General features: G+C 46.0%; 2 protein-coding genes across 3 annotated transcripts; one reads left to right on the top strand and one right to left on the bottom strand.

Annotated features, from left to right (window-relative positions):
• Positions 1 to 429: 429 nt before the first annotated feature.
• On the bottom strand, positions 430 to 16,653 carry LOC106552604 (uncharacterized). Of its 2 annotated transcripts, none has more exons than XM_014070920.2 (7): positions 16,562 to 16,653; positions 10,634 to 10,735; positions 8,373 to 9,356; positions 7,071 to 7,286; positions 5,187 to 5,399; positions 4,593 to 4,810; positions 430 to 3,382 (listed from the first exon to the last, which is right to left on the bottom strand). In XM_014070920.2, exons 1-7 carry the CDS (start codon positions 16,586 to 16,588, stop codon positions 3,208 to 3,210), a joined length of 1,935 nt encoding a protein of 644 aa, XP_013926395.2. In that variant the 5' UTR covers positions 16,589 to 16,653; the 3' UTR covers positions 430 to 3,207. The 2 variants fall into 2 exon arrangements, with proteins under 2 accessions (XP_013926395.2, XP_013926396.2); XM_014070921.2 differs by having other exon boundaries at positions 5,187 to 5,288.
• Positions 16,654 to 16,736: 83 nt separating this feature from the next.
• TMEM208 (transmembrane protein 208) lies at positions 16,737 to 25,525 on the top strand. The gene is made up of 6 exons (XM_014070922.2): positions 16,737 to 16,860; positions 16,992 to 17,087; positions 18,942 to 19,001; positions 20,222 to 20,358; positions 23,802 to 23,886; positions 24,979 to 25,525. Exons 1-6 carry the CDS (start codon positions 16,855 to 16,857, stop codon positions 25,114 to 25,116), a joined length of 522 nt encoding a protein of 173 aa, XP_013926397.2. The 5' UTR covers positions 16,737 to 16,854; the 3' UTR covers positions 25,117 to 25,525.
• Positions 25,526 to 25,591: the final 66 nt, after the last annotated feature.

The following is a 25,591-nucleotide window of genomic DNA, read 5'->3' as shown; positions in this document are numbered from 1 at the left end:
AGGGCCTTCCAAGAGTTATCATCTGCCTTTGGAGCCAGAGATCAGTGGGGCAGAAGAACAGCTGGAGCCTGTTCCCGATGTGCGCAAGGGCAGAACTGCCAGGAGAAGGGAACAGTTAAGGAACAAGGGCCGACTCGGGAGTAAAGGCACAGGTGGACGGTGAATGGCCGCTCCCATAGAGAATAAACAGCGAAAGGTAAATGGCGTTGGCAGGAGACAATTATTTCGATTAATTTGTGTGAAGATTTGCTCATGATTCCTTGCCAAGTATTTTCTTGTACAGCAGTTGCGTTTGGAAGATATTGGCCTGGCAGCTCTCCAAGCCTGATAAGGTCTGTGGTTGTAAATTCACCCTTGAAAGACTATTTGCCGGGATTTTGCTGGAGGTGAACGAGAGGCATTCACATGAGCTTAATAAAAAAGGGGTTTTGTTGGGACAAGGAGCCTGCTTCGTGATTTGGTGAAGCCTAAGTGAGAACACAAGGGCCTTCTGTGGAGGATTATTGCTTGTGAAACAGAAAGAAATGTAAAAAAGACAAATTGACAAATTATCTTTACTGGGAATCAATAAATTATCTGTAGCAAAATAGCTGGCAAATAATTTTTAAGAGTACGTAAGTAAGTAAAATAAGCCTTGCAGGCATCAAGATCAAAATGGTTGAAACCTGAAGACAATTCTCTGCTCAACACTGACTTTTTCCATTAGATCATCATAAAAGTTTGGGGGATTTAAGGGGGAAAGTTACATCTTAATTCATTTTATGCCTCTGCGGGCATCATAGCAGGTGGTGTTTGGATATTACTATATCTGATAATATTAGAGCATCTCTAACATCATTAGATATAGTAATATACTAATACCATCTAATACGATGCCCACCATCCCTCTCTTTTGTAATCTCAGGTTTGGGTGGATTTACCTTATGGATCAAAACTCTGAAATCTGTTTAGTGCAGCCAGTGGAGTTACAGTGGCTCTCACAAACAGCTGCTTGCTAAGCAGAGTACATAATTCAGGACTGTTTGATCGGCAGAGAATCAAACTCAAACATCTTTTGGTGTACCTTCCGAGTTATATTCCCCCAAATGGTCATTAAAAAGAGAAGGGTTTTAAAGTTGTAATGGTCAAACGATGCCATAAACCTCCAGCAGATGTGTCCAAGGAAGATGAACAGCTGACAAGAGAGTGGGGGGGAGAGTGGCTCCGTTGGCTGTGGCGGAAACTGGGGAAGGGCAAAGTCAGGCTGGGCGGAAGAGGGGGAGAGGTAGAACAAGGGAGAGATGGTTCAGATGAAGACCAAGGCTCACCCCCTCCTCATCCTAGGGCACGCAGGGAAGAACGGAAAAGAGAGCAATGTGGGTTGCGTGGCTGACGAGAGAGGAAAGGGCCCCGATTCCCTTCACAAGGCACACCTGGGGATGGAGTTTAAAGGAGAGGCAAATGGGAGGGGCGGTTGCCGGGAATAATCCCTGAGTTCATTTGGTGTTCTGCTTTATCTGAATTCCTGGCATCCTCGCAACTGGTTTGATTTACTGCCGTACTACTTCACATCTGGAACTCCTTATCTTGCTTGCCCTGCCAGATTAATTACCTTATCTTGCCCTGTTGGATTTATAGTTGGAAGTTTTCTGCTTAAGACGTTTGGATTGGGGTATTTTCAGCCAAAGGCTGCTATAGGTTTGTCGAAGAACTTTTCTCCATGGTGGTGAGTTGAAAGGGACGTTGGGGGCACAGTTGGTGTTAATAAAGGGAGCAGAGGTGGGTTTCAAAAATTGTTGGAACCTACTCTGTGGATGTGGCCTCCTTTGTGGGAGTGGCTTGCTGCCCATGTGACCGGATATGAAATTATGAATTAGTACTTCGGTCGGTCCAAGTAGCTATTCAGAAACTCTGGCATTGAAGCATGCAAGTTTAAAGCTATCAAGTTACAAGATCCTTGCCAGTGGTGGGTTTCAAAAAATTTTGGAACCTCTTCTGTAGGTGTGGCCTGCTTTCCTGGTCCACTGGTGGAACCTCTTCTAACCAGTTCGGTAGATTTGACGAACCGGTTCTACTGAATAGGTGCGAACTGGTAAGAACCCACCTCTGAAAGGGAGTCATACCGGTTCTCTGGCTGTGTTGCCTTTGTGCCACACCCCGGGGTCATCGCAAGATGTGTGGGAGACCATTTATCACGTGGTTCACAATTTCCCTTCTTATTTTTGTGGCAGTGGGCTGTTAACTAGTAGGCCTTTTCTTTTTAACTCTTGTGGTGCACAAAGCTACCTTTCAGGCATGATTTGAACATGGATCCCAGTGCTGTTTTGTGGAAGGAGGCATCTGGCAGACCTCGGGCTATTCTGGATTATAACCTGCAGGGGGTCTGTGGATGGTGAAACCAAATACATAACTCTTAGCCAAGATGAGGGAGTTGGGTTTAATAGCCTGCTTTGTCCTTTGCCGCAAACTCCAAAGCACGGATAAGATGGCAGCCCTGTTTTATATATCTCTCTCTCACACACAGAAACACACACACCGCCCTCTCCAGGTACACAAAGTGAGTCCCGGGCTTAGGAAGACGAGATGGATGCTATCGGAAAAAGTTGCTTTTTTTCCCCACCCTGTTTGCAAGAAGAAGTCAGTGGGACCTCTCGCTGTGTCCGAACAGTCAAAGGATGCTTTGGTATCAGTGAGGAGGGCAGACTTTGAAAGCAGAGGCAAATCCAGGTTTCCTCCAAAATTGATAAAGGGACCTTTTAAGGATTGGCCGCTAAGAATGTACTTATTCCGTGTGCGTAGAGGGAATTCACAGCCTTTAGAAGGGACAAAAAAAACAAAAAAACAACAAAAAAAAAACCCCACCCTTCTCTGGCTATATCAAAGTTGGTATGAATAACAAGACTTGTCCTGCTGTCTTGTCGGGATTACCACTCCCAGCATTTACCTCGTTTCAAACTCTCGGAGCAAATAAATATCTTCCATTCTGCTTGTTAGAATACCGAAATTGCTGGCCTTGCTGAATAACTTCTGGAAAATAGTCTCGGGACCTGTCTTCACTACCACGGAAGGTGGGCTTTGCTTCCTGGATGGGGTATTAGGAGGCCGCAAGATCGCAATTCATTTTCAGCCAGCAGGCAAGAGGCCCTCCAGGCTGGCCTCCTGCCTTCCCACCTGGATGGAGAAAGGTTAACCAAGGTATGTAGGCTCACAACAACCCACAAGGGTTCCTCAAAGGGTGATGGAAAGGTCTGCTCCACCCACAAACCGTGACTGGATGCTGGTGTTGCTCTGAGGGGGAAGCTGCGACTGGAAGCGTTCCACGTCGGCCATGTTGATCTGGCTGCACATGGAGATATCCAAGGACTTCAGCAACTGGCACTTCCGACCGATGGACTTCAGGGTCCTAGAAAGGGGATACACCAATGGACGTTGGTCTCTGATGTTCTCCACCCACCTCCGTGAAGAAAGCTCTACTGTAACCTTGCCATCCCCGTCTCCTTTGTAAGATCATGTCTACAGTGAGGGACTCGTGGTTTGTATTCGCCAGAGAAAATGGGCAGGGCCCTTTGCAGGGGGAAAGGTTTCTCAACCAAATCTGGCAGGGATTTGGACAGTGAGGAGGTTGGGGAGGAACATGGGCCAGTCCTGGAGTCTGGGGAAGACCCTGATGAGGGCTCTGTGTCGGAGGCAGAGAGGGGGCCAGAGCCGTATGTGCCAGTTATCATCTGCCTTCAGAGTCAGACATCAGTGAGGCAGGCGAACAGCTGGGGCCTGTTCCCAGTGTGCGCATGCACATTGTTGCCAGGTGAAGGGAACAGCTAAGCAACAATGGTCAACTCAGGAGCAAACCCACAGGTGGACGGTGAATGGCCCCTCCCACAGGAAATAAAAGGAACGAAAGGGGAGTGGAGTTTGCAGGAGACAATTAGTTCATTCCTGTATTCTTGCCAAGTATTACGGCGTCTGAAAGATATCGGCCTGGCCACTCTCCAAGCCTGATAAAGGTTGGTAATTGTGAACAATCTTGAAAGAATGTGGGAGAGGAAAGTCTTTGCTGGAGAGGAATTCACTGTAAATTAAATAAAAGGGGTTTATCGGGACGAGGACTCGGCTTCGGGCTGCTGGGGAAACCTAGGCCAGAATACAGGGGTCTGCACCCACCCAGGCCCTGGACCGCTACTGGACTGCAGACCATCAGGAAGTGGGACACCAAAGTGGCAGGCCAACGCCTGAAGCTTCATTTGCACATACACAGGTTTTAGGTTAAGCGTGTGGAACTCTTCCCCTCAACCTATGGAGATACTCAGTCATCCAGATCATGGTTGTCCTAAAGGTGCTTTCTTTCAAGAGGCAACTGGACTTTCTGGTTTTCCGTTGAAGACGTTTCACTTCTCATCTAAGAAGAAGCTTCTTGGAGAAGCAAAATGCCTTGAAAAAAGCATTCCCCTCCGCTTGCCGAAACTACCGAAGCTGCTACCAATAGAACCAAAAAAGGTTGGGGACCCCCCCCCCCTGTTCTAAAGAATTTTAGAAGGTCAGCTGAGGAGCCTTTGGATTGGGAGGCCCCAAAGCATTCGGGGCTGACCCATCTCTTGCAAACTTCGCTCGCTTACCTGGGCGTCAGCTGGTTGCAGCCAGAAAGAACGAGATGCTGCAACCTGCACAAAGATTCAGCTGCCTCGGCAAAGCCTCCGTCTGTCAGGTTTGTGCAGTGGCTCAGCGCAAGGTGCTCCAAGCTCCGGCAGTTGCGTGCAACAGCGAGGAGGCTGGTGTCGGTGATGTTTGGCACGAGGCTGAGGGAGAGGTAGCGAAGATCTGGGAAGCTAATAACCTGGAGGGGAAGCGCAGAACCAAATCCTGCATGAGGAGCAAAGTGTACATCAGGCTGATAGGAAGTCACCCCTTTTCTCAATCTTGGCGACTTTAGCTGAGCTGCAGTGCCTCAGTGGTTAGAGTGCAGTATTGCAGGCTGCTTCCACTGACTGCCGGCCGACTGCAGTTTGGCAGTTCAAATCTCACCAGACCCAACAATTGGGGTCCTCATTTTACCAACCTCGGAAGGATGGAAGGCTGTCTCAACCTTGAGCCTGGTGAGATTCGAATTGCCGGGAGTCAGCAGAGGCAGCCTGCAGTACTGCATTCTAACCACTGCGCCACCACGGTCCTTGTCCCAAGATCTGCTTGCTCCAACCCAGGAGGCTCTGTACCTTGGCTATGCTCATGTCCGTCAGCTTCCCGCAGGCGGTCAGATCCAGCTCTTGCAGACGGGTCAAGGCGTTCAAAGAGGTTTGGCGCTGCTCTTGGGCCTTCTGTTGGTTGAGATGAATGACCATCATTTTATCCTGCTCCAGAAACTGGGGTGGGGGCAGGAAAAACCCCATGTTGCCAAAGTTCCTGCTGAACTTAGGGCCAGCATCTTTCTGTCAAAGCAAGGTCGGGAAGGGTGGGTAAAAGGAGCCGAAACCTTTCTCGGTTTCTCGGTTGCTTAGATGGCCAGGTCTCCTTCCCCCGCTCAGGTGTGCTCTAATGGCCATGATGGCTGGGGAAGTGGAAGTCCACGGATGTTGCAGACATCCAGAAAAGGACCGTAATGCTAGGCTTCCAAAACACGAAAAAGGAATTGGTGGTTTGCAGGCCGTTCCTGTGGCTATTTCAACCTCTCCTCACAGGACAACTTTCCCACCGTCACCGTGGAGGACAGCTCTTTCTCTCGGTTAGGTTATGTAAACATTTTGGGTGCTTGTGCTATCAGAACAAATGCTCACTGTTGTGGCCCGCCAGCAGCCAGAGGATCTGGTAGCAGATTCGGACAGTGAGGAGGTTGGAGGGGGGAGGGGGACATGGACCAGTCCTGGAGTCTGGGGAAGGCTCTGATGAGACGTGACCCGTCAAAAGCGCGGAGGACAAAATCGCGCTCGACGAAAGCGTGCATGTGATGTCATCACAGCGCGACGAAAAAAATTAAAAATTGAAATAAAATTAAAATTAAAGCAAGCCGATTCACATAAAGGTAAGGGTTAGGTTAAGGGTTAGGGTTAGGGTTAGGTTAAGGGTTAGGGTCAGGTTTAGAGCGTTAGCGTTAGGTTTAGCGTTAGGTTAAGGGTTAGCGTTAGGTTTTTCGTTACGTTAACGGTTAGGTTTAGGGTTAGATTTAGGGTTAGGTTAAGGGTTAGGGTTAGGGTTAGGTTTAGGGTTAGGTTTGGGGGGGTTAGGGGAAGGTTTCAGCTTTATTTTTACATTTTTCGATCACAGCACGATGTTTTCGTCGCACTGTGATGACGTCAAATGCGCGCTTTCGTCGAGCGCGATTTTGCCCTCCGCGATTTTGTGGTGGAACCCTGACGAGAGCTCTGCGTTGCTGGCAGAGATGGGACCAGTTATCAGCTGCCTTTGGAGTTGGACATCAGTGGGGCAGAAGAACAGCTGGAGCCTGTTCCCAAGTGTGTGCATGCGCAGAGCTGACAGGAGATGGGAATAGCTAAGGAACAAGGGTCGACTTGAGAGTAAGGCCACAGGTGGATGGTGAATGGCCTCTCCCATAGGGAATAAAGAGGAGCGAAAGGGGAGGAGAGTTTGCAGGAGACAATTAGTTCAATTCATTAGGGTGAAGATCTGTTCCTGACTTCTTGCCAAGTATCGTCTGCTACAGAGGGGCGTTTGAAAGATATTAGCCTGGCAGCTCTCCAAGCCTGATAAAGATCTGTAGTTGTGAAATCTCTTGAAAGACTGTTGGCCAGGACTTTGCTGGAGAGGAATTCACTTTAAACTAAATAAAAGGGGTTTTATCGGGACGGGGAGTCGGCTTCGGGGATGCCTAGATTAGGACACTCACCACTCAATAAGGTGCTTGGCCATTAGACAAAAAAAGTCTGTGTTTATGAGGTGAGATAGACCATTTAATCAATGGAACACTATGCCTCCAGAAGTTGTGAGTGCTCCATCACTGGAGGTGTTCAAGAAGAAACTGGACGTCTATTTGTCCGGGATGACATAAGGTTTCCTGCCTTGGGGTTGGGAGTGGAAGACCTCCAAGTTCCCTTCCAGCCCTATGACTCTATGATTGAGTATTTCTATGACTGATGTCCTCTCACCTCTTTGGCGCTTTCATGCTTCTTTCTGGGCTCCTCGATCCCCAACAAGCCCTCGTCGGTCAGTTCTTTACACCAAGCCAAGCGGAGGACAGTTAAGCGTAAAAGACTGGAAGTGATGGCTTGGACACTCCGGTTAGAAAGTGACACGCAAGACGACAGATCCAAAACCTGAAGGTTCTTGCTTAGAGCTTCGGCCAGAGAGAGCACAGTGCTGTCCTGCAGAAGAAGAAGAAAAGTTGATTGGCTTCATGTTCACTAGAGGGACCTCAGAGGGGGCATTGCTGTGTGTGAATTTTTACCTCAAGCTGGGAACATTCACATACAGGTAGTCCTTGATTTAGGGACTGGTCGAAGTCATGATGGATTCCAGCAAAGGCACTTAACAACCTGAATTTGAAATTCCAATGTCTCCCCCTGGTCCTCCCCTGCAGTCATTTGTCTTCAAGGTTTACATCAAACTTTAAACTGCCGGAAGGAAGCCACCTTCTTGGCTTCATCACTGGCCAAAAATAAGTCCTTATCAGTACATGTTTTTGGTAGTAGCCACTGTAGTAGTGGATTGGCTGCAATCTGTCTCTACATTCACCCTGCAGTCTGCATTACAGCTATTTAGAGCTCCCGTGGTTACAGGACCTAAATTTTCATCTTTCCCTCCCCAGAAACTAGTGTTTACTTCCAGTTTTCAACAAAATACACCACTGGTGAAATTCTTTTTTTTTTTTTACTACCGGTTCTGTGGGCATGGCTTGGAGGGCATGGCAGGGGAAGGATATTGCAAAATCTTCATTCCCTCTCCACTCCTGGGGGAAGGATACTGCAAAGTCTCCATTCCCTCCCCACTCCTGGGGCCAGCCAGAGGTGGTATTTGCTGGTTCTCCAAACTGCTCAAAATTTCTGCTATCGGTTTTCCAGAACCTGTCAGAACCTGATGAATTTCACCCCTGAAATACACCCAATGGCAAATAAAGTGTTTGCTTAATATGACATGTTGACTTGATGACTACCACAAAAATGGTCAAAATATTGGGGGATGATGGTTGTGCGATGACCTGCTTTACCCCGACATAAGCTAGGATTAAAATTGAGGGCTCCATTATGCTCTTATGTCTAGGACTACCTGGATTGCATTAAGCCAATTATTTAACCATGGTTTAGTGAAGAAAGCACTTAACACAAGATCCACATGTTATATTAAGCTAAAGCCAAAGCAGCTCCTTATGGCTTAGCACAGTGTGTGTGTGAACCAACGGTTGACTCATACCGCTGACCTCAAAGAAATCAAAGAACCATCACAGAACTTACCCTGACTAATGAACAAAAGGCAACCTTCAAAGATTTTAGCTTGGGAGGTCTTGTGTTTGTGCCAAAAGCTTTCACGAGCTCAGTGCAGCTGACCAGACTGCATTCAGACACATCCAAGCTCTGGAGATGCTTCAGGTGCGAGATTCCCTGGAAGCCAGCATCAGTCAGCCGCGGGAGCTTCCCCAGGCGCAGGCACTGGAGTGCGAAAAGCCGGGAGCTGATGGACAGGCCAGCCTGGTCCGAAAGCTCAGAGCAGCCGCTGAGGTCCAGGGTGGTCAGATGGGGTTGGTGCTGACACAGGACACTGACCGCCTCGTTGGTCAGATCCCGGCAAGCCTGCAAGATGAATTCCTGCAGCTGCAGGTTCCCCACTTGCACCAAGGTCCTCATTGCCTGGGTGTTAATGTTGGTGCCGCTCAAATCCAGAGACTTCACGCCAGCGGCTCGCCGGCCAAGAAAGTGTACGAGGTTGCGGAAAGACAACAGGGCCGAGGAGTTGTAGTTGTGGGAGCCGCTGTAGCTGTCGAACTCAAAGGTAAGGTGGCAGCGGGCCAGGGCCAGCTTGGCCAGCTGTGGACAACAGCTGATCAGACGGTTGAAAGTGAGATCGGACAAGTACCTTACGCTGGACATGTTCAGTTCCTGCAAATTGGCTAGCGCTTCTTGGGCTTGCAATAAGATCTCTTTTTTGGAGAGCAGGGTGCCGGACATGAAGATGCTGTTGCAACCGCTCAGGTCCAGGGCTACGAGGTTGGGGCAAGCCAAGAGGAGCTCCTCGAAGCTGGCTTCGGTCAGGCAGCTGCCGTTCAGGCAGAGGCTGCGCAGGTGGGGGCCCAGGTAGTTGGCGGTGCATTTGACGACGTCGCGGGAAGTGGTAGAGCTGTCCAAGTTGGCCATCTTGACGTTGTATACGTGCCTTTGGGCCAAACCCCGGATGGTGCCCAGGGAAGCGGAGGTAGCTGGGATGTTGTAGAGGACATTCTCCTAGAATTGAAGCAAAGCAGGGTCTGTCATGGAGACGTGCAAGCAGCCCTCGACTTACGACCATTCATTTAACCACAGGTTGAGCAAAGCCTGGGAAAAATGTGACTTACAAGCCCGTCCTTGAAGTCACAGCGGCTGCACCACTCCCCTATGGTCATGTGACCGCATTCCAGGCGCTTGGCAACCAGCTTGCATTTCCAACGGTTGCCATGGTAATGGCATCGTGATTGGCCGACTGTCCAAGTTGACTTCCAAACAAGCAAAATCAGTTGGGGAAAGCCGGATTCAGGGAAAAAACCCATGATTCGTTGAACGATTGCGAGATTTGTTTAACACATATGAAGATTTACTTGATAGTCATAATTAAGATGGCTATTAAAAAAACACCTGTCTACTCATGGGATGACTCATTTTACGACTGCAACAACTTGCAATGGAAAATTGCAATTCCCCATTGCGGGTTTTCAGTCAAGGATGGCCTACATTCCCAAGGAGGCCAATTTGATATACCGTACTTCCGAATCGATTGCCAATATCTTTTTGATGTTTGGAGTAACATTTTATAGAGGAAGAAGCGTGGTTTTTGGATCCCCTTCTTTTAAAGAAGGGAGTTTGAAAAGGAGATCTGGGAAGTGAAACACTCTTATTCCCATTCTTCACAATCATGTAAAACGAGCCAAGCTTCCCCACTGTAACGTAACATATTAACATATGTGGATATGCATATTAACACCCGCCACAGGGGTGGGCTTCAAAAATTTTAGCAAGGGGTTCTCTGCCTGGTTGCTGGGTGGACATGGCCCTGGTGGGCGTGGCCTAGTCAGCCTACTGCTACCATGGCAGGGTGGTGGTGGGTGTTTTTGCCCTCCCCGGGCTCCGGAGGCTTTCCTTGAGCCTCCGGGAGGGCAAAAACAGCCTCCCCAGGCTCCGGAGGCCCGTTTCCAGCCTTCCTGAATTTCTGATAGGCCTGTTTTTTGCCCTCCCGTGTGCGCCCTGCACTTACCTGCATCCCAAACAGGCTGAGTGGGGATTCCTGGGAGAGGCGGGGCAAGGTGGGCAGGGCCAGCCAAAAAGTGGGATTTGGGGGAATCTTAGCTAGAGATCCAGCAGCCCGCCCCTGCATACAGTCACTGGCAAATTGGAAGGCTGGGATGATGCTCCCAAATCAGTTTAAAAAATGCCCAATCCTGATACAAGTGAGATTTTCCAAAAAGGGGATTGCCTTTAGAAGGAATAGAAAGCATAGGCGAGTGTGTTGAAGCCCACAAAGGTTTTACCTGTCGCAGAGAGTCTAGGGCTGCAAAATACCAGGTTCGGTCAACCAAAGACGCCTCTTTTTGGTCAGAGATAGGTAGAAAATTCAAGATATAAGTGATGACCTATAAAGGAGAAAGCAGAGGCCAACTTAGTTGTTCAAACTGGGAAAAGAATCATTTTATCCAATGGGAAACGTCATCTAAAAGTTCTTTTTTTAAAAATGTTTTATGTGACGTTCAGAATCTGCTGAATTTCATCACTTTTTTTTTCAGTGCGGTTGTAACTTTGAACGGTCACTAAACAAACTGTTTGCAAGTCGAGGACTACCTGTATTCTTTCCAGAATTTAAAATGACACCAACTGAATCACTGCACAGAAGTCTTCAGATACGCCAACATTTTGACCATTTATTGCCATCAAGTCCAATGCTTTCTGATGCAAAGACAGCCTCTAATTTGCATCGACATTTTGACTAGTTGAACAATATGTTAACTGTTGAAAAAGGAAACATCCGATTCTCTTCTGCTTCGGCTTAATGTAGCACGAGTGAAGTTAATTTCAGATATTTGTCTGATGGGAAACCATGTGGCTTAGAAGAAGGAAGTCTTCTGCAAATCTTATTATCCACTTTTTCAGTTTCATTTGCTCATAAAATGCCAGGGGTTGCTGACCTTTACAAAGAGCCAGATGTGATAAAGCTTATAAAATAGTAAATAATTTACTGTAATTGTCTCTGCACAACAACACCATTGTACGTGTGAACAAGTGTTCTGAGAACAGCAGCTATTATCTATAAGAAAATAATTCAATTACAGTACTTGTTTGTTTTATCTGGATTGAAAAAAAAAGCCACCATATCTCCTTCTGGTTTGAGGTGGATGAGTTTTTATGCTTACCTACGTTGGGAGCAGTGGTGGGTTTCAAAAATTGTTCGAACCTACTCTGTGGGTGTGGCCTCCTTTGTGGGAGTGGCTTGCCGCCCATGTGACCGGATGGGAGTGGCTTGCTGCCCATGTGACCGGATATGAAGATGCCGACAACACTTGTCAGAACCACCTTCAATTACCTCACACACAGCACTGGCATGCATAAGAATATGATATAAACTTGTTTTTTTTAAAGGCATCTTTGGTTTGCGTTAAAACAACTTCAACACACGCAATGTTCTGATTGCACCACAAACGCAGGAGTCATCCTTACCTTTCACAGAGGCACTGAGTTTTATAGATATGAGCATGATAGTGTAGAATAATCCTATCCAAGGACCAGTGGTGGGTTTCAAAAAATTTTTGGAACCTCTTCTGTAGGCGTGGCCTGCTTTCTGGGTCCACTGGTGGAACCTCTTCTAACTGGTTTGGTAGATTTGACGAACCGGTTCTACCAAATAGGTGCGAATTGGTAGGAACCCACCTCTGGTTGGGGGTTTGCCATAAACCTATTCTGATCTAGATGAGATGTCACCATCAAAACGAACAAGTATTTTGAGAAAAAATTAAAGTACGCTATAAGTCACAGTTTACAAGTTACAGCCTACGTAACTTGGAACTACAGTTGGGCCCATGCAACTGGAAATGGCTGAATCAGACAATATCCAGTTTATTTTAGCACCATGCAATAAAAACCAGTCAGAATTTTTGTTAATATGGTGAATTATAGAAACAACTGAATGATCTGTTAGTCTATCTTCTATCTATCTAGTCTTAAATGAATGGGTTTATGAAGCTTTGAACAAAGAAATTAAAAAATAATAATGTTTAGCAGTGTTTTAAGTTCTATAAAATCATTTTCCGAAGCAACTTTTTCAAGGAGTGGCTTTCATCCCAGAAAATCTGTGTTTGTTTTAAAATAAAAAGACACATTTTCAAAAGCAGTTGTGCTCAAAAAGGCAACAAGTTATCTCAGTGGGAAATGAAAAAAGGGGTGGGTTTTTTGTTTTGTTTTTACATATATGCAGTGCAGTGGTGAAATTCAAAAATTTCCCCTACCGGTTCTGTGGCCGTGGCTTGGTGATCATGTGACTGGGTGGGCGTGGCTACACAACTGACTCACACACAATGTAAAAGCAGCTGGACTTAACACAAAATGACCACTGCAACAAGCAGGGACCTCACAGACAATCAGGCACAGCTGATAGGTAGTAAAAAAAATGCTTTAAAAAGTAAAAAAAAAAAAGTTCCCACGATTGCCACAGCTGATTGTCGGATAGCTGATCCTTGGAACTTTTTTTTTTTACTTTTTAAAGCATTTTTTTTACTACTAGCTTGGGCGAACCGGCCCAAACTGGTAGCATTTCACCCCTGATGCAGTGACATGTGTATTAAACATGTCACTGCATCATGTCACATGAGGGGAGTGCTACAATGCACTTCAGGAAATGAGGTCTGGATTGGGGTTGGTTTTCTTTCTTTAGAGCAGTTTCAGTTACGTGATGAGAGTCTGTGGCCAAACCTTTCAATGGCAAAATGATTATTTTCACGCTAAGTTCCTACAGCGACATCAGACAGTTTCAGATGGAGTAATTCAGTGTATCACCTCCATGCCTTCCTAATAGGATTTTATTACCCACTTCAACATTCCAGTTCCAGACAGTTGTGTATCTGTCCTAGAAATGTGGTCATAAGATCCTACTATTAGAGAAAACTGTTTTTTTTTTAAAATTAATGTGGCTATCAATCTTTACTCATTGCTTGACCCTGATGCCCTGTTTTGGGTCATCCAGTTACCTACGCCTTGTTGAATGTGAAAATTATCCTGTTGTTTAAACACGACATAAGCCAATTTTCATGTACAAACAGGGGGATTCTTTCATTTAAAAGGGTTTCCAATGCAAGAACAGAATAAACGAACCCGCAGCAGTAAATATCTATATCTAAACTATGATAACGATTGGAAGAATTTCACTCTGATCTAAGAAACTAAAAACAAAAATAGAAGGAAATATTAATAGCTCAGGATTGAATAGTACAGTCTTTGGTACTCTCTGAGTTTGATTGTTTTCTTGCAGACATTTCACTACCTAATTAGATAAAATCATTAACCTAGTGAGTGTGACTTACTCCCTGTTTATATATAGTATATTGCCTTGCCAGTGTTGGTAAGGATGTGGTTTTCTCCTTGGCCATTCTTTGAATAGGATATTCTCTTTTGCTTGACTGTTGGTCTGGTTTTAATCCCTGCTTATCTGGGTGTTGGTTGCTGGAGAGGATGTCTTCTGATCTTTTCATTTCCTTCTTAACTTTATTATCTCTTTTAAGTGGTCTATAAATGTGACTTGTCTCTTTGTGTTTATAAGTTGATTGAAGATTTGTTGCAGGAATTCACTAGTGATTTTGGATTTAGCTTGATCTAGGATTCTCATCACAGTTTCCCAACTTAAACTATGGTTGACTCCATGTGTTGTGAAATTAATTAATGAGTTTTCATTGTGTCTGGTGATTGCTGGTTGATTTTCAGAAAAGGGGAAAGGGGGGGGGTCAAGAAAAAGAATTGCACTTATTGCTCAAAATCCAGGCTTTCAAATTCTGCCTCAAAGTACCGTGAAAGTGTGAAGAAGTTCCGTGAGCGACTAACAATAACAAAATGTAATGTTTACTTGAATGCAGTCAATTTTGTATCATGTAGTTTTAACTCTTGATCAGGAATTCCAGGATATATTTTTTTCAAATATTTGAAAAAAAAAATTGAAGATCCTAGAAGTTTGAAAATCCATCCCCTCGGGCATAACACAATTTATTTGGTTTTGGTATACCACATTGTGTGAACCTACTCACTTGTTGAACTTGATGCGTTCCAGTTAGGATCAATTATTATACATCAATTATTTTTATTCCTCAGCAATTAAAAAAAGTAGTAGGAACTTGGTTACCCAGGGCAAGGAATCTCTTGTTAGCCCTGTGTTGGGTCTGCATAAAATAGAATAGAATAATAGAATTGGAAGGGACTTTGGAGGTCTTCTAGTCTAACCCCCTGCTTCAGCAGGAAACCCCACACCACTTCAGACAAATGGTTATCCAACATCTTCTTAAAACATTCAGTGTTGGGGCATTCACAACTTCTGCAGGCAAGTTGTTCCACTGATTAATTGTTCTAACTGTCAGGAAAGTTCTCCTTAGTTCCAAGTTGCTTCTCTCCTTGATTAGTTTCCACCCACAATTTCCTCTAAACCTTGCTATTTTCTTTTTGAAATCCTATGTGGGTCTCACACTTTCTGAATCACTTTTCAGGAACAGACGTCCTTGCTGCTAAAGAATTCCATCCGCCGGCCAGTGTCGACTGGCGACTACCCGGAGGAGAGCCTTCTCTGTGGCTGCTCCGACCCTCTGGAACGAACTCCCCGTGGAGATTCGGACCCTCACCACCCTCCAGGCTTTCCGCAAAGCCTTTAAAACCTGGCTGTTCCGACAGGCCTGGGGCTAAAGAGCTGTTGCCCCCGTCTCGAATGGTATGACTGTTGTGTGTTTTAAATTATGCATTGTTATGCTTTGTTTTTTTAAATTTTTTGTCTGTATCCCCCTTCCCTGGTTTGAGTTGTGAGCCGCCCTGAGTCCCCTTCGGGGGAAAAGGGCGGCATATAAATATAATAAACTGAACTGAACTGAACTAAAGAAGCAAGAATCTGAGTGGACCCAAGGTTATTTTAGAGCCTAGGAAGAGCAAATACACAGTTCCTCATTTAGTCAGCTCAAGATGCATCGTAAAGCATCTGTGCATAATTATCTCCTAAGCATTTTGTTCAGCACAATCACGTTTTCCTCCTTCAGGACTATGCACTGCAGTTTCCCCCCCAAGCATTAAAAAAAAAAATCAAAAACATTGCTTTATATAACAATCCCAGCCATGCCAGCCAATAATCCTCCTTGCTCCTTTTAAAGCACTATTTAGCTCCTTGCTCCTTTTAAAGCATTATTTAGCTGCAGCCCAGCTCCTCAGGTTTCATATCATAAAATACCTTATGCCACCAGACTTGAAATATTGGACTTAGACAACTTAGAACTTCGCCGCCTTTGGTCCCACCGAAGCGTAGCACATAAAATTATCTGCTACAATGTCCCACCTGTCAATGAATACTTTCAGCTTCAACCACAACAACACACACAATAGATACAAACATATGGTAAACCCTCCAAACTTGATTGCAGAAAATAAGACCTCAGCAACAGAGTGGTCAATGTCTGGCAGGCACTACCTGACTCTGTGGTTTCTTCCCCAAACCCCCAAAACTTTAACCTTAGACTGTCTTCTGTTGACCTCACCCCATTCCTAAGAGGTCTTGTATAAGTGCACCAACATGCCTACCATCCCAGTACTCCCTTGTATTTGTATTCATTTTATGTATTCATAGTCATGTTTATACTTATATATGTTATCTAAAACATGCTTGACAAAATAAATAAGAATAAATAGATAAATAAAATCCTGCAGCTGGAAAGGAGGACCCCCAAGCATCATCCAGTTAGTCCAACTTTGGGCAGCAACATCACGATCCAGGTGGCTGCCCTGCCTCTTCTTCCACCACCACTTCAAGGTAGGCTGTTTGGCTCCCCTGCGCATCTTTCACCGTTAGGAAGTTTTTTTCCTTTAGGGGGATGCAAAACGTAGGAACCTGCGAATTATGCACGCGGCTAAGATCAAAGAAGGAAAAGGATGATAACCCGGAGGATGACAAATAGGACATTTAAGGAACAACCGCGAAAAAATGCTAGCTCCTGACACGCGTTTGCAGACACGCCCGGATGCACCTACGCGGTTCAAGGACGAAGTTCAAAGAAGAAAAAGGATGAAGAGAAATAGGACATTTAAGGAGCAACCGCGAAAAAAATGATAGCGCCCGACACGCGTTTGCAGACACGTCTGGATGCAAACACGCGAGTCGAGTGCGGAGCGCAGTGCTGAGCAAACCTGGCAGGGCTCCACATGAGCAGCATACCCGCGTCCTTGGCCGCCCTTACCTCTACGGGCAGCCTGCAGGTGTCCATCGCCGGCCGGAGGTCATAAGATGAGCGAAAACACAGATGATGCGGAGCCGCCTCCAACGGCCGGCCCCGCCCACCAGCTCCTCCCCCGCGTTCCACGATCCCCAGGGCGACGGCGCGATGCTTGTCGGGAACTGTAGGCCTTCCAGAGGAAAGCGTTTCTGGACGGCGCTGATGTGACGCAAATGCCGCCGCGCCGGAAGCCTCGCTGGTGGTGAGTTGGTGGTGGACTTGCCTGCGTGCCCTGTAAGGCTGGCCGGGGAGTCGCCATGGCGGTGAGTCGGGCCTGGGGGGGACGGGATCAAGCAAGGGCGAGCGCGGGGGGGATAGTTAAATCAAGATCGAGGAATGGGATAATTTTTAATTTTATTTTTAAAATATGGCCTTTTATTCCCCCCCCTCCCAGCCCAAAGGAAAGGTAGGAACCAAAGGCAAAAAGCAGATATTTGAAGAAAACAAGGATACGCTCAAGTTCTACCTACGAATCATCCTGGGGGCGAATGTAAGTATGGGGCGCTGGATCTCGGGGGTGGAGGGGGGAGGAGATGAGCCAGGGCAGCCTGCTTATTTTTGCTCAGGGAAGAAGAACAGAACAGAATTCGTTATTGGCCAAGTGTGATTGGACACACAAGGAATTTGTCTTTGGTGCAGAAGCTCTCAGTGTAAATAAAAAGACAAGATACGTTCGTCAAGGATAATAAGGTACAACACTTAATGATAGTATAGGGTACAAATAAAAAATCAGGAAACAATCAATATCAATATCAATCATAAGATACAAGCAACAAAGTTACAGTCCTGCAGTCATATTGGGAGGAGATGGGTGATAGGAACGATGAGAAGACTAATAGTAATAGCAGCCTTAGTGAATAGTTTGACACTGGTGAAGGAATTATTTGTTTAGCAGAGTGATCGTGTTTGGGAAAAAACTGTCCTTGTGTCTAGTTATCTTGGTGTGCAGTGCACTATAGCGTCATTTTGAGGATAGGAGTTGAAACAATTTATGTCCAGGATGTGAGGGGTCTGTAAATATTTTACAGCCCTATTTTTGACTCGTGCAGGGTATAGGTCCTCAATGGAAGGCAGGTTGGCAGTAATTGTTTTTTCTGCAGTCAACCAAAACTGTTGTCATCATAACTGATATTATCCTAAAAGAGGACCTGACCTGGGGAGCTCACATTGCAGCGCTGGTCAAGAGGGCTCAGCAGACATTATATTACCTGACATTTCTCAGGAAACAACAACTGAATGAAAAACTGCTGGTGACCTTCTACTGCTGCACCATAGAGAGTATTTTAACTTACTGCGACTGTGTATGGCTTGCCAATTACACAATGGCAGATAGGACAGCGCTCCAGAAGGTTAAAGTCATTGCCCAGAGGATCATTGGTTGCCCTCTTCCCTCTTGGGAAGAGATTTATAGCTCCCACTGCCTTAAGAAAGTTCAAAGCATTCTTAAAGATCCATCTCATCCTGGGCACACCCCCACCCCCTTTTTAACTATTACCATCTGGCAGACGGTACAGGATAATAAAAACAAGGACAAACAGGCTGAAAAACAGCTTCAATCTCAGAGCGGTAACTATATTGAATTCTACTGTATAGTGCAATATTAATGCAATATCAGGGGCTTTCAATTCAATGGCATAGAATGTGAAGGATGTGCTTTTTTGTTTTATTTTTGTAGTTTTCTTATGTATGATGTACACAGAAGATGGCATTTAATTTTGTGGTATGGGGTGCAATGACAATATTAAACAAAATCTTTTTTTAAAAAAAATCTTAAAAGCTGCAGCTATAGCTTCCTTCCCCCCCCCCCCCAATTGGGGCAGCAATAACTGCTCAAGTCCCAGTCCACAAAATCCTATTTTTGAAGGTAAAAAGTGGAGTTGAAGTTTGATTGGGGGACTTAACAAGTATAGATGGAGCAATGGTGGTGTAGTAGTAATGCAGTCTACTTCTGCCTGCAATTTGGCAATTCGAATCCTCACCAGGCTCAAGGTTGATTCAACCTTCCATCCTACCGAGGTGGGTAAAATGAGATCCCAAAGTGTTGGCAGGATGCTGACTCTAAACCACTTAGAGAGGGCTGTAAAGCACTGTAAAGTGGTATATAAGTCTAAGTGCTATTGCTAGATTTTGTCAATCTTAGCAACTGGAACATGGGATCTTCAGTTCCCAGAATTCCCCGGCCAGCATTGCTGGGAGTTAGAACATAGAACATCATTGGAGTTGGAAGAGACTTGGAGATTGAAGTCCATACGTGTTAAAGTTGTCTAGTTTGAGAAATGGCTTTAAACAAAGAGCTCAATGTGTCTTCCTCTTTCGCTCTTATTCTGATATCGTTTCCTTCCAGGCCATTTACGGAATTGTCAACCTTGGGGTCTTCTACATAACAGCCACCATTTGGACGTGGGTGAGTTCTATATATTTTCAGACTGTCATTTCTTTAGAGTCAGGGACTGTCAATTTGTGTTGCACACCGAGAGTTTGGGGGGGGGGGGGATGGAAGGTTGATTCAGGAGTGTTCTTTGTATTTCACTCCTTTCTGCAAAGAAAGAAGTCTTTATCAACCTGTTTAAAATATTGGCTAGGAGAATAATCATATTCAACTGCCATCCTTCTGTCTTCACCAATCTTCCACAACTGAGATTCTGTATCATGTTTGTAAACTTGGGGGGAGGGGGTGTTCTGACCTAGGCTTTCTGAGAAAGCATAAATCACAATCTTAGTCCCCAAAACTCTCTTTTATTTATACTATAAATTATGGCCATTCACAGCCCACAAGGCTTCACAAACTATGTGAAGATTCTGACAGATGTCTGCTCGAGTTGCCACAATCTTTCAGGGGAATGTTGATAAACACCCACCTTATCTCCCTGGGAATGCTGTCAGAGACCTAATTGCCAAATGCAGAGCAAGGACAAATTTAGTACAGAGTCAAACAGAACTTTTCAAAGCTTGAACTGACCAGATGAACTAATTGCTTCCTGCAAAAGCTCACCTCCCGTTTGCTCCTCTTGTATGTCTTATGGGAGGGGCCAATCATCTCCAAGCCTTACTCCCAAGTCGACCCTGTTTTCTTAATTGTTCTTGCCTTCTGGCAGCTCTGCGCATGCGCACACTGGGAACAGGCTCCCGCTGTTCTTCTGCTTCACTGATGTCAGACTCTGGAGGCTCTGGAGGCAGCAAATAACTACCAGATGGCCTTGGTCCCATCTCTGCCTCTGACACAGAGCCCTCGTCTGACCCTTCCCCAGATTCCAGGACTGCCCTGTGTTCCTTTCCAATCTCCTCCCTGTCTGAATCTGCTGCCAGGTCTCTGGCCGCTGGTGGGCCACAACAGGAGGCTCCACATGTAATCATCAGTAAACCATTCTTCCATTACAGCTGTCTTAATCTTTAACAGAAGTGTTTGCATCCAGTTGTGCCCAGTAATCCTGGTTAAAAAGATTGCATCAGCTACAAAATATGTTTCTCTTCATGTCTATCTTTGCCAAGTACAAACCTTTGTGCGCTTCTCAAACTTTGTGTACTTAACTGAAGTGGTATCTCCAAAGTAGGAGTATCTCCGAAGATTTTTACTGATTTTACTGATTTTTTTTTTCCTGGCTGATTTTCATATCCTCCCTTTAGGTTGCCTTTGTGTTCAGCTTGATGGTCTATGGGGCCAGCTACCAATCCATGAGGTCAATGGCCAAGCCTACTTTTGGAGAGGGCGGCAGCCTCGCCGATGGCGGGATTGATCTGAATATGGAGCAGGGAATGGCAGAGTGAGTGTCAACACTACCTAAGTCCAGGTGAGCAGATCCTGCTGCCTGAGCGCATACGTAGTTTTCCTTCATAGCTGTTCTGACCTAGGCTTCCCCCAAAAGCCGAGTCCTGGTCCCAACCAAACCCCTTTTATTAAATGAATGTGGATTCCTCTCATTCACATTCATCAAGGCCTGGCAAAGAGTCTTTCAAAGGAGTATTTGTGACCACAGACCTTATCTATCTTGGAAAGCTGCCATGGAAATATTTTCCAATTGAGGTGCTGTGCCAGGAAAGACTGGGCACAGAGCCTCTGAGATTCAGGGACAGATCTTCACACTCCTGAAACAAATCTAACGAAGGAACGAACGAATTGTTCCCTGCAAAAGCCCACTCCCCTTTTATTTCCTATGGGAGAGGCCAATCACCTTCCACCTGTGGCTTTACTCCCAAGTCGACCCTGATTTCTGAGTTGTTCTTTTCTTCTGGCAGCTCTGCGCATGCGCACACTGGGAACAGGCTTTAGCTGTTCCTCTGCCTTACTGCTGTCTAGCTCCGTGGGCGCCTGATCACTGCCAGACGGCCTCGGCCCCGCCTCTGCCTCCGACGCAGAGCCCTCACTAGAGCCTTCCCCAGCCTCCAGGACTGGCCCATGCTCCTCCCCAACCTCCTCACTGTCCAACTCTGCTGCCACCTCTGCTGGCCACTGGCGGGCCACAACAATAGCCTCAATCAGTGGAGGGACACACTGGTCCCAAGGCCACCTGCATCTCCTTGTGTGTGAGACCTCCCCAAAACATATTTTTAATAGAATGTTAATTTTTAACATATAATTAATAAATTGATAACAGATGGATAATTGTGTTAACAATTGGGTTCTCGGTGTTCACTGAGCTTGGTTGTTTTCTTGCAGATGTCTCATTACTAATCGAGGTAACCTCATCAGTGTGCATGGGAGAGTGGTGTTCAGCAAACTCTGAACCTAAAGCAATCTGTTCCATTGCTGAATATCTTCTACTACTAAAACCACATCTTCTAATGTTCAGTTGTGATCAACATCCCTGCACTTTCTGCCTGTTAAGTCCAGTCCTGCCTCTTGGAATAAGCAGATGAGAAATCATCTGCATCTTCTGTGTAACTTCAGATATTTAATAATAACTCTCCAGTCTCTCTTTATAGGTAGTCCTCAACTTACGACCATAATTGGGAACCAGAACCTCCAGTGCTAAGTGAGGGTGATTGTTAAGTGACATGTGCCCGGTGTTATGACCCCTTTTTGTCAGGGTTGTTCAGCAAATCAAGGCAGTTGTTATGTGACTCATGTGATCATTAATGCAAATTCAGCTTCCCCCGTGGACTTTGCTTGACAGAAAACAGCTGGGAAGGCTGCAAGGGCCATCCCAGGCCATCTCCCTGGGCGTGACCTGTCAAAACCGCGCCCGATTAAACCGCGTCGCTGACGTCATCAACAGGGTGACAACAGCCAGCGCGGAGAAAGAAGGGCGCTTTAAATAGTGCTTTGAAAGCAAGCCGATTCAACTTAAGGTAAGGGTTAGGGTTAGGTTTAGGGTTAGGTTAAGGGTTAGGTTTAGGATTAGGTTTAGGGGGGTTAGGTTTAGGGGTTAATTTTAGGTTTAGGGTTTACAGCGTGCTTCTGTCTCCGCTCTGTTGTTGCCCTGTTGATGACGTCAGTGACGCGGTTTAGTCGGGCGCGGTTTAGTCGGGCACGGTTTTGTGGGTGAACCCTTCCTGGGATCCTACAGTTGTAAATGCATATCGGTTGCCAAGTGCCCAAATTTGGGTCACACAACTGTTGGGATGCAGTGATCATAAGTTTGAAGACAAACTGCAACTCACTTTTTTCAATGCCGTTGCAACTCAAAGAGTTACTAAACTTAGGATTGTAAGCGGACGACTGCCTGTAGTTTTCTCCAGATTCATCATTCCTTAATAGTCCCTAAACCATTCTTCCTAGGACTTTATTCAACACTGTTTGCTTTCAATTGTTAACAATAATAGAGCCAGGGTGGTTAGAGTGCAGTACTGCAGGCTACTTCTGCTGACTGCCAACTGCCTGCAATTTGGCAGTTCAAATCTTACCAGGCTCAAGGTTGACTCAGCCTTCCATCTTCCCGTGACCCGTCAAAACCGCGGTCCACTAAAGCGTGCCCGATCAAAGCGCGTACGTGACGTCATCAGCAGCGCGACAAATAAAATTAAAAATAAATTAAATTAAAATTAAAATAAAATTAAAGCAAGCCGATTCACATAAAGGTAAGGGTTAGAGTTAGGTTAAGGGTTAGGGTTAGGTTAAGGGTTAGGGTTAGATTTAGGGTTACATTAAGCGTTAGGATTAGGTTTAGGGTTAGGTTAAGGGTTAGCGTTAGGTTTAGCATTAGGTTAAGGGTTAGGTTTAGGGTTAGGTTAAGGGTTAGGTTTAGGGTTAGGTTTGGGGGGGTTAGGGTAAGGTTTTCGCGTTAATTTTAAATTTACCGCTCACAGCGTGCCGTTTTCGTCGCGCTGTGATGACGTCACGTACGCGCTTTCGTTGAGCGCGCTTTAGTCTACCGCGGATTTGTGGTGGAACCCCATCTTCCGAGGTGGGTAAAATGAGGACCCAGATTGTTGGGGGAAATACGCTGAATCTGTAAACCGCTTCACCAAGCCACACCCACAGAACCAGTAGTAAAAAAAAATTGAATCCCACCACTGCTCCAGATGTTGCTGAATGTTAACTCTTGAGACCCAGTCCACAAGGCCAATGGGGAAGGATGCTTGCAGTCACCCTTCAGCCTCGAAAAGACCATATTTCCCATCTATGATTCATGTGGGGATTCACTGATACTTCACCCATGCTCTGTTAAACCTCAACTATGGTTCATAGCACAAGAAGCAACTTCCTGCCCTTCCACCATTCGTATATGTGGATGCTACAATCATCAATGAGCCTTGGTGGTGCAGTGGTTAGAATACAGTACTGCAAGCTACTTCTGCTGACTCCCAGCAATTTGGCAGTTCGAATCTTACCAGGCTCAAGGTTGACTCAGCCTTCCATCCTTCCGAGGTGGGTAAAATGAGGACCCAGATTGTTGGGGGAGATAGGCTAACTCTGTCAACCGCTTAGAGAGGGCTGTGAAGCACTGTGAAGTGGTATATGTCTTAAGTGCTATTGCTATCTCAAACGGATCGCAATAATCCAGAAACTGGTCAGCAAATCCATGATTTCTTAGCATAACTTGAGGCCAAGCCTCTTCTCTGTCTTTTAACCAGACGGTTGTAGTGCTTTTCTCTCTCTTCCCAAGTCAATCCTGTTCAGGCACAGTCTACATTTTTGATCCTCCGTACCCTTTTTTAAGCCAGTCCTTTTCATTTCTGGAATGGAACGTTGGAGAACAATAGAAGACGCTGAGACTTTGATCTTCTGCTCTAATCAAAATCAGCCTTTTTTTCTTTCCACCCTCAGGCATCTGAAGGATATGATTTTGCTTACCGCCATTGTCCAAGTGCTCAGTTGTTTTTCCCTCTATATGTGGTACTTTTGGCTCTTGGTAAGTTTCTTTTCTTACTTATTTGTCCACAGTGCATTCTTCCTCTTTCCAGCTACTGTATTTTTCGGAATATAAAATGCTCCGGAATAAGCAGAAGCACCTTAGTTTTTGGGAAGGAAAATAAGAAAAAAAAAATCTGCCTCTGCCTACCAGCATCCATTGGTTTTTCCTCTGGCTACTGTCCTTAGCTTCAGCACATTAGCCTGATTCAGCATGAGCAGCTGATTGGCGGGTGGATCAGCCTCGGGGGATACCCCCAATCAGCTGTTCCCAGAGGTGAACTTTAGCAGCAGGTTCGCTGGTTGTGAAGACCCAGATTGTTGGGGGGGGGGGGCAATATGCTAACTCTGTAAACCACTTGAAGAGAGCTGTAAAACGGTATATAAGTCTAAATGCTATTGCTATTGCCACTGATTCAGCCTTCCATCCTTCAGAGGTGGGTAAAATGAGGACCCAGGTAGTTGGGGGCACGAGGCTGACTTTGTAAACCACTTAGGGCTGTAGAAGCACTGTAAAGCAGTATATAAGTCTAAATGCTATTGCTATTACCCCTGACTCAGCCTTCCATCCTTCCGAGGTGGGTAAAATGAGGACCCAGGTGGTTGGGGGCACGAGGCTGACTTTGTAAACCACTTAGGGCTGTAGAAGCACTGTAAAGCGGTATATAAGTCTAAATGCTATTGCTATGGCCCCTGACTCAGCCTTCCATCCTTCCGAGGTGGGTAAAATGAGGACCCAGATGGTTGGGGGCACGAGGCTGACTTTGTAAACCACTTAGGGCTGTAGAAGCACTGTAAAGCAGTATATAAGTCTAAATGCTATTGCTATTGCCCCTGACTCAGCCTTCCATCCTTCCGAGGTAGGTAAAATGAGGACCCAGATGGTTGGGGGCACGAGGCTGACTTTGTAAACCACTTAGGGCTGTAGAAACACTGTAAAGCGGTATATAAGTCTTATTGCGATTGCGAAATGGGATGTAATTCCTTAACTACCAAAACCTGAGCAGGGCTTTTTTTGCCTGATGCTCAGCTGTAGCAACTTTGCTTGCCGCATGCCTTAGTAGGATTCCCTGTTTTTTGTTCCCTCTTGCAGGCTCCGGGGCGAGCGCTCTATCTCCTTTGGGTTAACCTTCTGGGTCCTTGGCTCACCGCGGAATCACCGGCTGCCAACCAAGAGCCCAACGAGAAGAAACAGCGCCGGCAAGAACGCCGGCAGATGAAGCGGTTTTAAGCTGCGCTCCTGAGCGCAAATGTCAGGCCACCTCGGGGTCTGCTGTTTTATCAGGGATTTGAACCAATCGGAAAACATCAGGGGATTTTTTTTTTGCCTCCTCCTTTGTTCTTCCCCTGACACCTGTCCATCCTAAGGCTACATGCTTGCAATGGGAGGGGTCCGGGGGGGGGGAGACCCCCAGGCAAATTGTTTCACTTCTTTTTCCGCCTTAGGGCAGAGGGAGGGGGACCGCGGGGAGAGGGCTGCCGATGTGTAAATACCTTTCTCAAATGATGCTGTAATATGAATCGGACAATGAGGGTCTTTCAGTGTTGGAAGCCAGGACGCATTAAAGAGACAGCCGCACGCACAAAACGTTTGCCCTGCGAGGGCTTGCAGTTTGCGTGGGTTTCCTTTGGTCTTTTCACTGACTCTCCTGCTTTCATGATCGTTCCAGTTCAGACCATCTCCCCAATCACAACAAACCCTCTAG

This window comes from Thamnophis sirtalis, unplaced genomic scaffold (assembly GCF_051295495.1).
Source record: "Thamnophis sirtalis isolate CommonGarterSnake01/CBP01778 unplaced genomic scaffold, rThaSir2_p1.2 scaffold_14, whole genome shotgun sequence".
Lineage (NCBI taxonomy): Eukaryota > Metazoa > Chordata > Lepidosauria > Squamata > Natricidae > Thamnophis > Thamnophis sirtalis.
Note: the sequence above shows the minus strand (reverse complement) of the source record. Positions and strands in the feature narration are given on the sequence as shown.